Source organism: Petaurus breviceps, unplaced genomic scaffold, assembly GCF_028583685.1.
Source record: "Petaurus breviceps papuanus isolate PSGF00001 unplaced genomic scaffold, PetGlider_PUasm1.0 490, whole genome shotgun sequence".
Lineage (NCBI taxonomy): Eukaryota > Metazoa > Chordata > Mammalia > Diprotodontia > Petauridae > Petaurus > Petaurus breviceps.
Window position 1 is genome coordinate 22,384,823 of NW_027186352.1, and position 14,725 is coordinate 22,399,547.

At 46.0% G+C, this 14,725-nt stretch overlaps 1 protein-coding gene across 1 annotated transcript in view; it reads right to left on the reverse strand.

Annotated features, from left to right (window-relative positions):
- Nucleotides 1-1,067: 1,067 nt before the first annotated feature.
- Nucleotides 1,068-14,725, reverse strand: part of CCDC6 (coiled-coil domain containing 6) — a 96,380-nt gene continuing 82,722 nt past the window's right edge. The window contains exons 8-9 of the mRNA XM_069101832.1: nucleotides 7,503-7,627; nucleotides 1,068-5,395 (exon numbers count right to left, since the gene is read on the reverse strand). Coding sequence (XP_068957933.1) covers nucleotides 5,204-5,395; nucleotides 7,503-7,627 — 317 coding nt within the window. The 3' untranslated portion in view covers nucleotides 1,068-5,203. The remainder of the gene's footprint in view (nucleotides 5,396-7,502; nucleotides 7,628-14,725) is intronic.

Sequence of the window (14,725 nt, forward strand, 5' to 3'; positions counted from 1 at the left end):
ATGGAGAACTAGCTTTGTTCTGTTAGACCCCAGACGCCAGAACCAGGGACAAAAGGTTTAACGTGAAAAGTATCTGAAGTTAAAACTCTCTACTTGCAGATACTTGTACAGTTGTACTACCAAACGAGGGCTAAATGACCTTCACATGATTCATGTGGCACAAACGACCCTACTTTCTGGATCAGGGGCTCTCCACCTTTCTTGTCATGGACCTTCTCTCCCTCATTTTTTTGCAATTGGGTGAAGACTTCAGACCCTTTTCCAGAATGTTTATAAACGTATAAAACATACAGTATTACCAAGGAAACCAATTATATCAAAGTTATAAAAAAAAAAAAATTTAAGTTAATGGACCCCAGGTGAAAAACCCCTGTTCTAAATCCTTCATGAGGCATAGGCAACAAATCACATCCTCATGGAAACTTATTTACACATCTCATTCTGAAAAAAATCAAATATATTTTAAAAGAATGGAAATAACTGCAAAACAATTTTCCAGTCAAGTAAAAGGGTTCCTCTTTGTGACAGAAAAACAAAAACCTCACTGGAGTATTTCAATACTTTGAAAAGCTTAGCTTTGCGTGAATTTGACTTACCTTTCATTTTCACCTTCTCTTCTTACTCTTGGGAATCTTTAGCCCCTTTGCGCATTAGACTTTTAAATCATCATCTCCTCCAAAAAGCCTCTCCTGATCTCCTCTCTCACATCTCTCCTCTATTTCTCTGTGTGTGTGTGTGTGTGTGTGTGTGTGTGTGTGTGCCCCCCCCCCCCAATATATTGTAAAGCCCTTAAAGGTAAGGACTGTGTAAAGGACAGTAAACTATTAATACTTGTTGAAATGGATGGAAATTCTTCTTTCTTATTCAATAAAAATAAACTCCCTAATTCAACAGAATGGAAGGGGGAAAATTATTTCAACACTTTGAGAAGTTTGAGGCATGGATGTGAATGACCTTTGATCATTCACCACCTTCTTTGAGAACTTTTCATTTAAAAAAAAGACACAAGATGAACATACAGATCTTAAGATCAGAAAGAAAAACGGCGTGGTTGAAGGCATCAGTAATCCATTTTAAAAAAATTATCTTTATTCAGGTTTCTGATTCAGCACATGTATCAAAGACTAATCAACACAAAGAAGCAAAAAAGACATTAATTGGAAGTCTTACATCTCTCTAAACTCTGACCAAGCAAGAATATCAAGATTGCCACTGCATCTCCAAATCTACTTAAGCTGTAGGGCCAAACCATGGAGAATCACTAACTCACACTGGGCACTGAGATGTCAAGGGGAGAAGACACGTTCTTTTCCTTGGTGAATTCCTTCCGTTTCTCCAGTTCACTTTTATATGACTTATTAAATACCAAAGAAAGTCCAAAGGAGACTTAGGTGCGTCTGATTAAACAACATTCTAAGGAATCGGTTCTTGAGTTGCTGTTCCTGAAACTTGCTTTTGGGGGCGAGGGCGGGAGGAGGTTTGGCCAGGATGAAGTTCAGATTGAGAAGTACCATACAAACTAGTTGTCAAGGCAGACTAAGTTGAGAACTACATTTGAGCAGTAACCAGAGTTAAGGCATGAATGAACACGCAGACACACAGACACCACACACATGCACACACACACATGCACACACACACACAGCTCCCACACACTTAGGAATAGTGGCTACTCTCCATCCCCTACCAAGAGGCAGTCCAGACTTGGCAGTCCAGTCCATCACTACAAAAACTGCCAAGCACCTGGCAAAGATGCTCCCCGTGACTTTCGGCTGACAGCTGTGTGTGGTATTTCATTTTTTGTTGCTGTTATTAAAAAAAACAACTCCCTTAACTTGTTACAATGGCTCTTGAGCATGGAACTCCCATAGCAGCTTCAATGACTGGCTCACTAATCATTTGGAAATAAACTATCATTTTTATGTACTTCTTTGGTAGTCCTTGTTAAAACGTTTTCAGGGTTAGTTACCTACAAGACAACTACTGGCCAGAAGATCAAGCCACACAGAGATTTCAGTACTGCTAAGCAAAAGTCACAAGATCTCAAAGCACAAATTACGCTGCTTCTCTTCTGGGGTCTGCTTTCCTAGCAAGGCTTCCGGTGGAAAAATCTCTTTTCTATGGGGGGGAAGCAACACAGAATCTCTAGTCTCTTATGGTTGTGTGACATTTAGTGATAACTGACACAAGTACTTTTGGTCCTACTGTAGAAAAGCCAAGCAATCAAGGGGAGGGGACAGCACTCAGTGTCCAAGTCACATTCTGGTCACACATGTGACATGGCTGCTGGCCACCATCTGCTGAGCTCACAGCTTTAAAACCCAACTTGACACACTGGATGGCAGGAGAAGGAAAACTTAAAAGAGTTTCTACCTTCCGCCAAACCACCGGGATTCTGCACAAGGAGACAATGCAGAACCCCGACACCCACGAGGCCGCTTCTCTGCCGTCTGTGAAGAGATGATCATGTCCATCCATCTAACTGCGATGGTTACACTCTCAGAGTCTGCTCACATACGTCACCGGCTGCCTCACCAGCTGGGTACCACAGCCGACTTTCACCAGACGCTGCAGTTAATTCATAGCATCGGCTGAAGGTGTGATTAGTTCAGGAGGGACACGCAGAAATGGCAGCAGCAGGGGTACCAAGGAAGGGGGCGATGAGGCAGAGAACAAGAAGGCTGAGATGCTTCCTTCCCACAGGGAAGCTCCCTTCCCCTCCCTGGCTCAGCATGCCTGATCCGTGAGTTCCACTGGATCCAACCAACGGCCGCCTGGGACGGTTAGTCCTGGGCAGCTGCGGTGTCAATACCATAACATGACACAAGGGAGGGCTCCGTGAGACCATTACATCCCACGCCAATTAGCAGTGTTTGTCCTATAGATACTGCACGCACGGTATGGGGGCGGGGGCAGCCAGCTACATTTACAGTGGGTTAAGTCTAGTTTTCGGTTTTGGAATAAAATGGCAGTTTGCTTTTAGGGGAATCTGAATTTTTGAAGAATTTTGCCTGTAATCTACATACATCTCTTTCCACCCAAGAGAATCACCATTTGTTCATCCCACCCATCCTCATGCAAAGCTTCGACTTGCATGCTTTCGCTGGGGTAAATGAATTCTCTGTGGGATGGAGAACAAGGTAATGAGGAGTCCTGAAAAGCAATCCATGCTCCCTACAGCGCTGTCAGTTATGTTCTTGGAGGTGAGACTGCGAATGGCAGAGCCTACTGTTTTCCTAAGTCCATCTTTGAGAATTCCTAGTGCATGTAAGAGGTGATCTCACTTACTGACTCACTTAGCGGGAGTGGGGGGAAAGGGGACGTAACCCACAAGGAAGTTACAGGGTTTGGGACGTCACAACAACAGATCGAGTTGTCGGCCCTGGAGCCGCTTATGAACCTTTATGGAAACTTGGTCGCCTGATTCATGTGATCTTTCTTGGCATTGATGTTTTAAGAAAACACAATGAAAACGTATAATACACCCACAGTATTAAATATAAGATGTATATAGCGTGTGCGCACACACACATACACACACACACACACACACACACACAAGATTTTTTTTCTGAAATGCTTAGAAGCCAAAGCCATGTTTCCCTGTTTTGGCATGGAAACAGGAAGGGGAGAAAAATCTGATGGTGTTTTTTACCTTTCTAGAGTTCACTCACTGAGCACTCTAATTCAGTAAGTTTCTTTAGACTTTTAAATACGTATTCAAAGGCAAAAATGAAAGCTTACTTGACTGCACAATATTTAATATCTACAATGTTCCTTTTTTTAGGCATGTGTTCAATAAAATGGGGGCACTCGAGATGGTTCGGTCACAAAACATGAATTCTTAAAAAAAAAAATGACTGATAAATTATCTTTCAGTTCTTTGATTAGATCCAACAGAATAGATACACATTCTCATCATAAAATATACATTCTCTAATAAGGTTTTTGTCCACGGCATATCGAAATATGCAAACACAGGTGGGAAAGATCACTTCACTATCAGAGTACAAAAACAGAAACTCTTGCCGAACCAAAAGGAGCCTTTCTCTAGGATGAAGGAAGGATGTTGCCTTGTTTCGCGGAGTCATGAAGCCAAATCACTTACTTGGGCCGCTAATGCAGGGTCTGAGAGGACTGTCCTTGGGACCAAGTCTTTCCACACACACTGCCCCAGTGCCCTTCCAGTGAGTGTCCCTTAGTGTCTCCAAGTGCTGCTGACCCGCTCGCGTCTTCTCCTTCTACCAAGCACCATGGTGGCTCTTGGCGACTGGGCCGATACCCCTCTCATGTCTGTTCTCCATCATGGTCTCTAGGAGGAATTTGCTTCTTGAAGATACTCATTCCAACTGCGATGGTGGCAGGGCAGGGGAAGGGAAAGGGACACATGGGGACAGGAAAGGTCTCACAACATGGCCTGCCATGGTGCCATATCTCTGACTCAGTCCCCCAAGACATGAGGGTGGGTGGGATGACTTGTACAGAACTGTGCTGGAAATAACAGCATGGTCAGCTTATGGCATACAGAGGTTGGACATGAACAATCAAGGAAAGCAGCCCCACCTTGAGCTTCTGTGTACCTGCACAAAGGATAATTACCCAGCAATATATTGTACCCACTGGCTTATGACACTACGTCAGTGGGGACCATGGCGGGCAGGTATGGAAACCAAAGAGTGAACCTGAAAAAAGGCATATCAATGGGTGCGTCCTGGGCTCCGACAAAGCTCACATTCAAATTCGTCCTTTCGGACGCTCGGTAGACACCATGGTTCTTACAAATATACTAAGATACGGACCATCAAGCCTGCCATCTTTTTGCTAATGGCCACGGGGCAGGGGGAGAGGGAAGACAAATAGGTCTCCCTTTTATTTTACCAACCTAAAAGCCAGGAGGAAAAAAAAGCGCTGTAGAGCAGAGCAAATGGCGCATTGCCAAGTCTCCAAATACCGAGGAGCAAATGTTCCAGCCAGAAAATAGACCTACATGTAAATTCAAGTAAACACTGATGGAAAAAGGTTGTTCTAGGGGGTTAGTGTCATAGACCCACAAGGCTGGCTGCATTTTGGACAAACATTTACAACACCATTAATAGTGAAGTCTAGAGACCCCCAGGTGCCAGGGGAGCCTCCGGCTTTTCGTAAACGGCTCCGTCTCCTGAGTCCCCACCTTCAATACAGCCCCCCTGCTGGAGCGCATGCACTAGGGCTGTGAGGGGGGGTGCGCTGGATGTGGCGAAGAGGCGGGTGGTGAGGAGGCGGACGGGAGGGACGACTGCATGGGTGGCGGGGGCGGAGGCGGCGGAGGCTGGACGGGAGTCTGTGTGTTCGGAGATGGTGGAGGCGTGGGGCGTTTAAATTTGTCCGGACTGTTGCTTCTCCGGGGTGAAGGCCTCTGCAGGATGGAGAGCAAAAACCCAGGTTAGCCGGGAGGAGGGTTGTGGGATGCTGAATGGGGCTTCTAGAGACACTGACTCCCACGCCTCTCTGGACAGAGACGTGTCTAGCAGCACCTGGCACCTAGTGGGTGCTTAATAAATGCTTGTGGATGGAGGCCCCGGGATGTGGCCTAAGGTGCCCCAGATAAAAAGTCTTCTTCCCAAACCAGGGCTCTTTTCCCTCTACAGGGGGGCATGTACACAACCTCTCTCATACTCTCTAAGGGTGTTCTTTAAGTTGACGGCAAATGAGAAACTATCCCACGGGTAAACTGGCTTGGGTGGGATGTTAAACAGTCTCCCCAATGGACCTTCTGACTCTGAACCACAAACTCCCCAAAGCGCGGCTCAGGGTACCCCAGGGTTCCCCACTTCTCTGTCAGGCCAGCCAGGACGCCAGAGCTTTTCACAATAAAATCAAGATGTTTTCAGTTCTAATATGGTAAATACTGATACATGATAGACAGCATGAACAGAAGCTTTTGGGGGGCGGGGGTGACAATAATTTTTAAGAATGTAAAGGGGTCTTAAAATCAAAAAGTCTGAGAACCAGTGGGGGCTGGAGGCAATGGACCTAGAGAGTCTTCAAGTCACGCCTGGAAGACGTGTTGCTAGGAAAGCAGGACAAGAGAGTCTTCCTCAGGCGTGGGCTGCACTGGGGGGCCTCAGAGGTCCACCAGCCTCATCACTGGATGCCCCTCCTTCTTGGCTCAGAGGGCTCCTCTGCCAAAGAAGAGGCTTGACCAGGAGGCCTCTCACGTCCCCTCCTTGTCTAAGCTGTGTGACCCGGGGGCTGATGTATGCACACACACAGCCTTACCTGCAGGTTTTGGAAACTATCACAGAAGTTCTATGAGCAAACAGTAGCTCTTTCTGAGACCACCCAGAAATACATACATACATACGTGTGTTTATGAATATAAATATTTACTGAGAATATACCTGCCCTTTAACTGTCAATAAAAATTCCTAACAGGGAAATAAATTATGAACATTCCTGTGATAAAGCCTGAAACGGTTGCCAGGTAATACTGTGCACAATCCTAAAGCTTGCTCATTTACTGTGAATATTAAGCAAGGCCAGACCTTATTCTTAACATGAATGCTCATAAACTCATGTGTCAGGACCTCAAACATCTCTGTTTGTTGGCAGAAGGACATAAAGTAAACAGTTTCTAAAGGTGATTTATTTTAAAACAAAGGTGCTAATTAGAAAAGGAAATTAATTTTTCTGGAGAATGAGAGAAAAGTGGCAAAAGTTAGTTCAGGGTAAGAAATCAGCACTTCTAAACAGTAAATCTACAGATGAACAGCAGGGAATCTGGTCCTGCCCCCTGTCCTCCACCTCCCACCCCCTACCCCAGTTTGGTTTGAGACCCGGCATTTATTAACTGAATAATGGCACAGCAAAAAGAGGCCTGGGGTTGGAATCAAGGACCAGGGTTCAAATCCTGGCTCTTATTTCCTGTGTGATCTTGAGCCGGTTATTTCAGCTCTCTGGCCTCAGTTTCCTCATTTGTAAAAGGAGGGCCCCCGAGTCATTCCAGCCCAAGCCGTCTGATCCCATCCCATGAGCCAAGAGCAACGGCGAAGAAGGAAGCCTCATGGGCCACCCTGACGTCAGGGGGGCTGGGATAGGAGGTTGTCATAAGGTAACTGAAAAACAGCCTCGGAGACGTGGCTGCAACAAGAGGAAGGCCTGCAGCTTGAAGACACAGGCAACGAAAAATGTCAGAAGTTATGGGGAGCTAGCACCCCCTCTTTAGACTGAGCTCACCATCCCAGGGGGACCCCGCCCTCTGTTTATGTATTTGTGCCTTCACCCCTGAGGCAGCTCCATGGGGAAGTGGGTCACTTTCTTTAATTACTAACATTTTTCCTGGGAATAATGTGGTTTTTTTTTTTTTTATTTTAGAAAAAAATGTCAGGGTCAAGTTGATGTCAAAGACAACAGGCTGAGTGTGAGCTGAGCTGAATTCACCAATGACGGACGTGTGCGGGACTGGCCAGGCCGTGGACCCTCTCTCACTCTCTGGGCGGAGGGCCCTCAGCTGCGATACTCACTGTGATACCATGGGAAGTTCCCACGTGCTGCACGTGGAGACCAGGGTTGTTGTAGTAAGACACTCCAGCTCGCGTCAGCGACGTTGGGGGCGTGAAGCCAACCGTGTGACTTGTGTATGACAGACCTGAGATGAAGGACAGGAAGAGGACACAAGTATCACTGCTGATGCCAACGACAGCCCTGCCCACTCAGGCAGCCCCCCCCCCCCTGACATACGCATGAGATGTGGGGGCAAAGGGCACCACAGAAACCTCAGAGCATGGGCCAGGCTGGAACCGCCTGGGAGACGGAAGGTATGAAGGAAACAGAGAAGAAAGGAGGGATGGAAGGACTGGGTGAGGCCTAAAGGAGAAGTGGAACGAAACCAAAAAACAAGGAAGAGAAGAGAAGACACAGGGAGAAGTCTGCAAGGCTAACAGAGCCAGTCCCTGTACCAAGCAGGGATGGGGAAGGATGTCTCCAGCATGGAGCACAAGAGGGAAACATTACAACTCAAGAATCCAAAATCGGGGCTGGGGAGCAGTCGGTGGAGGAGCCCCACACCCCCCCAGTTCTAGAAGGAATCACTGAAGACACCACCAGGGTCATGAAAGAAAGAACCTACAAAAACCGCCAGAGCTGCCACCATGACCCTCGGCACTGTCATCTGTGAAACGGGGCAGACGGCACTGGAACCTAGGTCATACAGTGGTTGGGATAAAAGAGTTAAACCTTATACTGTGAGCCATCGCTAGGGACAGGGGCTGGGCTGGTGACTCCATCATCACAGGGAACGCCTTCCTCGGCAAGGAAACCCATTTTTATCAGGAGACACAGGAATTCACTGGTCAATGCATAAGCCCTGGGAGGCCATAGGACAGTCCTGAGGCTCAAGCACAGTTTATTTCCTGAAGAGGTTTTTGAGTTTGTTTTTTTTTCCTTAATGAACCTTAGGGTTCAAACCCTAAAACTCCAAATCCTCTTGATGTTTTGAAGACAGTCTAGCTTAACCTGGCACATCAGATCTTCCCAGTGACTGCATCAGACAGCATCACCAGCAGGAGTCCTCTCAGGCCTCAGGTATGCTCTCTTCTTCTCCAGAAGTCAACAGAGATGCCTGGATGGGAAACCAAACTGGCACAAGGTCTGATGCTTCTGAGACCGGGCGTTACACCTGTGTGGAAGCGCTACCTTCGGAATTCATTATCACCTTCTCTTTTGGCTTATATACCGGGATGTAAATAAATGCATTTGGAATAGTGATGTTTTGGTCCATAACTTCATGGAAGATGGTAGTGAAGTTGGTCATTCACACACACAACATGACCCTCTGAATCTGTATGAGCATTTTCTTTCCTGCTATATGATTATTAACTAATATGAATATCAGCAAAAGATTCCTGCACAGGGCTGGGAACTGATTTGATCTACTGCAGGCATAACTTTACAGGCAGAGAGCAAAGTAGCTGGATGCCAGGTCATGACTTTGGATTGAAGCCATCAAAGCATTTTTGGATTCTCTAGAGTGTGTGCAGCTATTTGATGAGGACACACAACACCAAGAATTTGTAGATGAAGCCCATTTCCACTACAGATAAAGGGCCTTCCGCAGTCCCTGTTCTGTGCTGGACTACAGCCCAGAGTTATCCAGCTACCTCAGCTCTACTTGCCATGGAAGTATGTCCATGGAGTCTGTCCATGACAATGCTGATGAATATCAAACGCAGTGTAACTATGGGAAAGGGCTTCCCCTTCATCCATCAATGGCTTTCCGTTCTTAAGTTCTTCAGTCCCACTGTTGGCCCCCAAATAATATTCTCCTTTGGAAATTAGAGTGTTTGCCAGCTATAAACTTGAATGATCCAGAAAAATCGCAGAAACCTAGAACACTGGGTTAAACTGAGTAAGGTGAGATTTAATAAGGAAGTGTAAAGCCTTACATTTAGATTTTTTTAAAAATCCATTTCTAGAATATATGAGCATTTGCATGTCTAGCCAGAAATCTGGTGGTCTTAGTGGACCACAAGCTCAATGAGTCAACAAAACAACATGGGAGCCAAAAAATCTAGAATGATTTTAGGTACCACTGAGAAAAGGAGTAAGGAGGTGATAATACTGATGTATTTTTTGTCAGATTACAGCTAGAAGAATGTTCAGAGGCCAGCTTCCAGGATGTTCGCGAAGGGCTTCAGGCTTTAGGCTCTTTAGCCTAAAGAATACTGAAGGGAGGTGTGGTAGCATTCTGCAGCTATTTGAACAGATATCACATGAAAAAGGGATCAGCCTGATCTGATCTGTCAATGGGAGGTGAAACAGTGCCGGCACCTATAAGCACTTAATCAATGCTGACGTGCTCCTTGCACGTAATGGGGGGAAATCTCAAAGGCAAATTTTAGCAGATTCACACTTGCTATACGGAAAAACTCCTTACAATTGGAAATGGATCTCTCCTTATGAGGTCTTTTAAGAAAAGACAGGATACTGGCTCATGATCCTGAATACACAGCTCTTATCTACACTTTAAAAAACACTGTGAGTTCTGGATGCAGACGCTCTCTGGACCAGGAAAGCAGAATGTCAATCTTCCGTTTCTTGGGAGGCCATCTTCATAAAAAAAAACCATCCCCTCTTAATCAACATCCTAGCAATGACTAATCACCAAGCCTGGCTGGGCCGGTTCACCGAAGACAGGCACACAGTCCATAACTCTGGGCCCTGGTGAACCTGGCAGGCCCCATCTGAGCTTGGGACGTGCTGGTTTAGACCATGAAAACCCAGAGCGTTACCTCCAGGCCATGATGGAGGGACACTCTAGGGGAGGCAGGCTACGGTACAGTAGGTACAGTAACTAAAGCTTCAGAAAGGACTCAAGTTATTTAAAATAACATAGTAATGGGGCCTTCTACCTCTGGGGGCACCACTGAGCATCCCGGCACTGGGTAGGCCTTGGCAATGCCGCAGGCCCTGCCTCCTGCCTGTGGCTCTGTCCTGGGACCTCCCCTCCATCCTCTCTTAGTGATCTTGTTCACTCCCACAATCTCACTGTCATCTTTGCCAATGATTCCCAGATCTCTGTCAAACCCGACTCTCCCTGGAACCATTCCCACATCCACAGCTTCCCTGACACTTCCCAATGGGAGATCTCAAACCAAACAAGTCCCTGACAGAACTGACTGTCTTTGCTCCCAAACCTGCCTCCTTATTTCCCACTTCTGCCAAGGGCTTCACCATCCTTCTTGTCACCCGGATTTGAAGCCTCTGAGTCTGACTGGACTTTTCGCTCTCCCTCAGTTCTACGTGTGTGACCAGACACCAAGTCCTATTAACTGTCCCCGCACAACCAAGCCCGGCTGAGTTCAGGCCCTCATTGCTTCTTGCCTGCCTGTCAGCTTACTACTGGATTCTCTGCTTCAGATCTCTCGTGATCCTGATCCATCCTCAACAGAGCTGCCTCAGCAGGAATTCCTAAAGCATGGGCCCGACCGTTACTGTCCCACTCAAAGAGCTCCAGGCTTCCCTAGTGCTTTTGGACCCCACACAAACCCCACTATTTGGTGCTGCAAGCCCTCCACAGTCTGGTGACAATCCACCTTTCCAGGCTGATTATATAATCATCCCTTTGCTCCAGACTCTAGCCAAACCATCTACCTATGACTACACACCCACAAGATTCCATTTCCTACCTTTGTGCCCCATGCCCAGGACCCACTGCTGCTCACTTCCCCCTCTTGAGAATCCTTAGACAACTCCAAAGCGTGACCCATTTCCTGATGCCACTGGCAGCAGCTAGACTCCCTCCCTTGAAATAGAAAAATTTTCTATTACTGTGCAGACAGACAATGAATCCTGTGAGGGCTGGGATGGCTCATTGTCTTGAATGGTGGGGAGGTCATCTTAGCTTCTCAAAAATTATATCAACAGCATGTACGTCCGGGCAGGTTTTGACACACTAAAAAGTTCTTTTGTCTGTGTCATCCAAGGAGATGACAGAGTACAGGGCGCTGGGTTTGGAGTAAAATAGACCTGGGTTCTAATCCAGCCTTAGACACTAGCTGCATGACTTTGGACAAGTCACTTGACCTCCCTCAGATTTAATTCTCTGACCTACAAAAAGTGGATGATCAGCCCCTACCTCAAAGAACCATTGCAAGGGTCAAACTGTTTCCCCAAATACTCTTCTCTTCTCTGGATTTGTATGACATTGCTACTTCTTGGTTCTCCTCCAATCAGTACAATTACACCTCATGATACTTTAGTGAAGTCACACCGATTGTTAGTGTCTCCCAAGGCTCTGTCTGGGGCTCTCTTCTCTCGGTATTACTGCACTTGGGTTAATTATCACCTCTATGCAAATGATCTTCAGATCTATATAACCAGCCCCAGTCTCTCTTCTGAGTTTCAGTCTCACATATGTTTTAATCTGGATGTAGCATGGGTATTTTAAACTCAGTTTGTCCAAAAGACAACTCATTCTCTTTCCCACAAAACCTTCCCTTCTCCTGGATTTCCCTATACATGTGTGTGTACACACACACACGATCAAAAATCACTTCTCTAATAAAGGGGAGAACTGATTTAAAAAGGTTCATGACTAACAGTCCTCAAGAAGGCAGAAACAGGAGATTGGGGAGATTCCCTGGCATTCTAAAGCCAATGCAAGCACTTGAAAGGTATTTGGGTTAAAACAGTAAACACAATCCACTAAATGTCAAACGTCTATAAAACAAAACCAAAAAATCCCCAAACCTAAGTTTTTCTAACACCATTTCACTAACAAGCAGTTTGGGTTTGGAGGTCAAGTTTCTGCTTTTTGTTCTGAAATCTAACATCTATCACATGTACTGTTAATTTTCTTTCAAATGGATTTGTTTCTTGTAAAGAAATTGTTTTGAATGTAAACCAAACACCTGTCTTACTCGTCAATAATTCCTTCTATTAGTTGAACATAAAGAGTCATCTTTTCTCTGCTACTGAAACACGATTTTCTCATTTTTAATCCCACCATCTCTAGGGTTTGGGCCTATCACCTAGCTGGAACATTAAGCCCATTTTTTATCAAACTGCTGTTTTCCAAGAACTTTTTTTTCCCTCTTTTTGGCATGGGGAAGGCAGGGCAATTGGGGTTAAGTGAGTCACTTAAGTGTCAAGACTCTGAGGCTGCATTTGAACTCAGGTCCTCCTGACTCCAGGGCCAGTGCTCTATTCACTGGGCCACCTAGCCGCCCCCAAGTCCTTTCCCAGTTTTTATTTTCTCTAGATTCACTAAACGCTGATATTTTCTATACATGTGTAAAGAGATTTGCAAACCTTAACGTGCTGCCATCGCTCTCGTTGTTACTGTGATCATCTCTGGCTGGATGTCTACTGCTCACGGGGGATTCCACTTAGTTCCGTCTCTTGTACTTCTCAGTTCCTCTGTCCTATCTCAGAATCTTGTGGACGTCTGAAAGTTTGGCCAAGTCAGGCCAGCTTCATGCCCTTCAACATTCTTTTCTTTTTTTTTTTTTTTAAAGCAATCGGGGTTAAGTAACTTGCTCAAGGTTACACGACCAATTATTTCTGGGTGTGGTGCTGAGTATCTGAGCCCGGATTTGATCCAGGTCATCCCGACACTGCAGCCGGTGCTCTTACTCGCTGAGCCACCTGGCCACCCCCTCAACGTTCTTTTCTAACCAATCAACGCACACTGACCAAGCACTGCCCATGTGCCTGGCGCTATGCCGGGCCGCAGAGACCCGAAGACAAAAACAAAGTCGTTCCCATCCCAAAAAGCTTCCTCACCGCTCAAAGACAGCCCTTCAGTCCATGAAGGTTAAAGGTGATGGACTGATAATTAGCACAAATTAATAATCATCGGAAAGGATGCATAAACCACAGATGAGCAAACTGAAACGTTTAACTTCACACATCAAGGGGACAAGCATAATTTAGACAGTGTTGAGCTTGTGGCAAAATGGGCTTACTGAGAACATTCTCAGATGAGAAGAGCTGTCAGCTCAGAGACTTTCAAAGCAAAGTGACTTGTACCTGAAATAAATATCCAATGAGAGGGGAACAGTTGGATAAACTGAGGCACATTAGTGCAAAGGAATAGTACAGTGCAATTTCAGAATGACAAGTATGCTAAGGAATAGAAACTAGGAAAAAACACTTCTTGCAAAAGCAACTGTGATTGGCAGTAATTAATTAAAGTTAATAATTAAATATTAATTTATTAAATTAAATAATAATTAAAAGCAATTCAGAATTTTTGAGCCAAATCTCATTATGTCACATATTAAAGACATAAATAAAGGATGATCTTTGACTGACAGCAGAAAGGAATCTTAAGAGGTCATCTCAGGCAGTCCAACTTCCTAATTAACAGATGAGGAAACTGAGGCCCAGGGAGCTAAAATGCCCACAGTCTCACAGGTAACAGAACTGAGATAGAAAGCCTCTGATTCAGCTCAGAGCAAGAGACGGGCAACAAATGTGTGAACTAATAATTCAAAGAACCGTGTTTCCAACTAAAATTTTAACTCTCAGAATCTGCCTAATAAAATAACTACTTAGACACAAACCTCCCTGGAACATAACAAAGCATCATCCGTATGCCCAAGATGAATGTATCAGCAACCACTTGTAGGCTGACTTCATTTAGCTGAGGCACCTTGGGACAAGTCAGATCACCCAACAACCTTGATGGCCACCTCCCCTCAGGCCCTAGCAGAAGGAGCCCAGGACCGTTAATCTGAGAGCCCTGGGGGTAGCAGGGTCCCCCAAACTGCTGCACAGCCATCATCATCACAGGAGGTGACAGGTGATGGGGCCAGCTATCCCTACCAATCGCCCAGCTGAAGCAGCAGGGCCCCCTGAGAGACGAGAGACTTCTCGAACCTCCACACTGACCGCCACCTCCGCACGGACCCTGGTGGGAATAGTCCAGGACCCTGAACCCGAGAGCCTTGGGAATAGCCAAGCTTCCAGCCCAGTGACCTCAGCCATCTTCCTGGCCCTGCCCAATGGTTCGATTGTTTCTGCATCAGAAATGGATATGATTTTACTGGTGAACTTATCACTAAAGAGGCATTTCCACCTGCTTTACTGCAGCACCCAAAGAACCCTGGGACCTCTCCACACGACTTGTAGCTGAAACCTTCCCCAGGAAGGGTCTCCCTCCACTAGAGTAGCAGCTCTGGGAGAACAGGGGCCATCCTCCCCTTCTCCTTCTATCTCCCTGCAGGGTTTGCACATAGTAGGT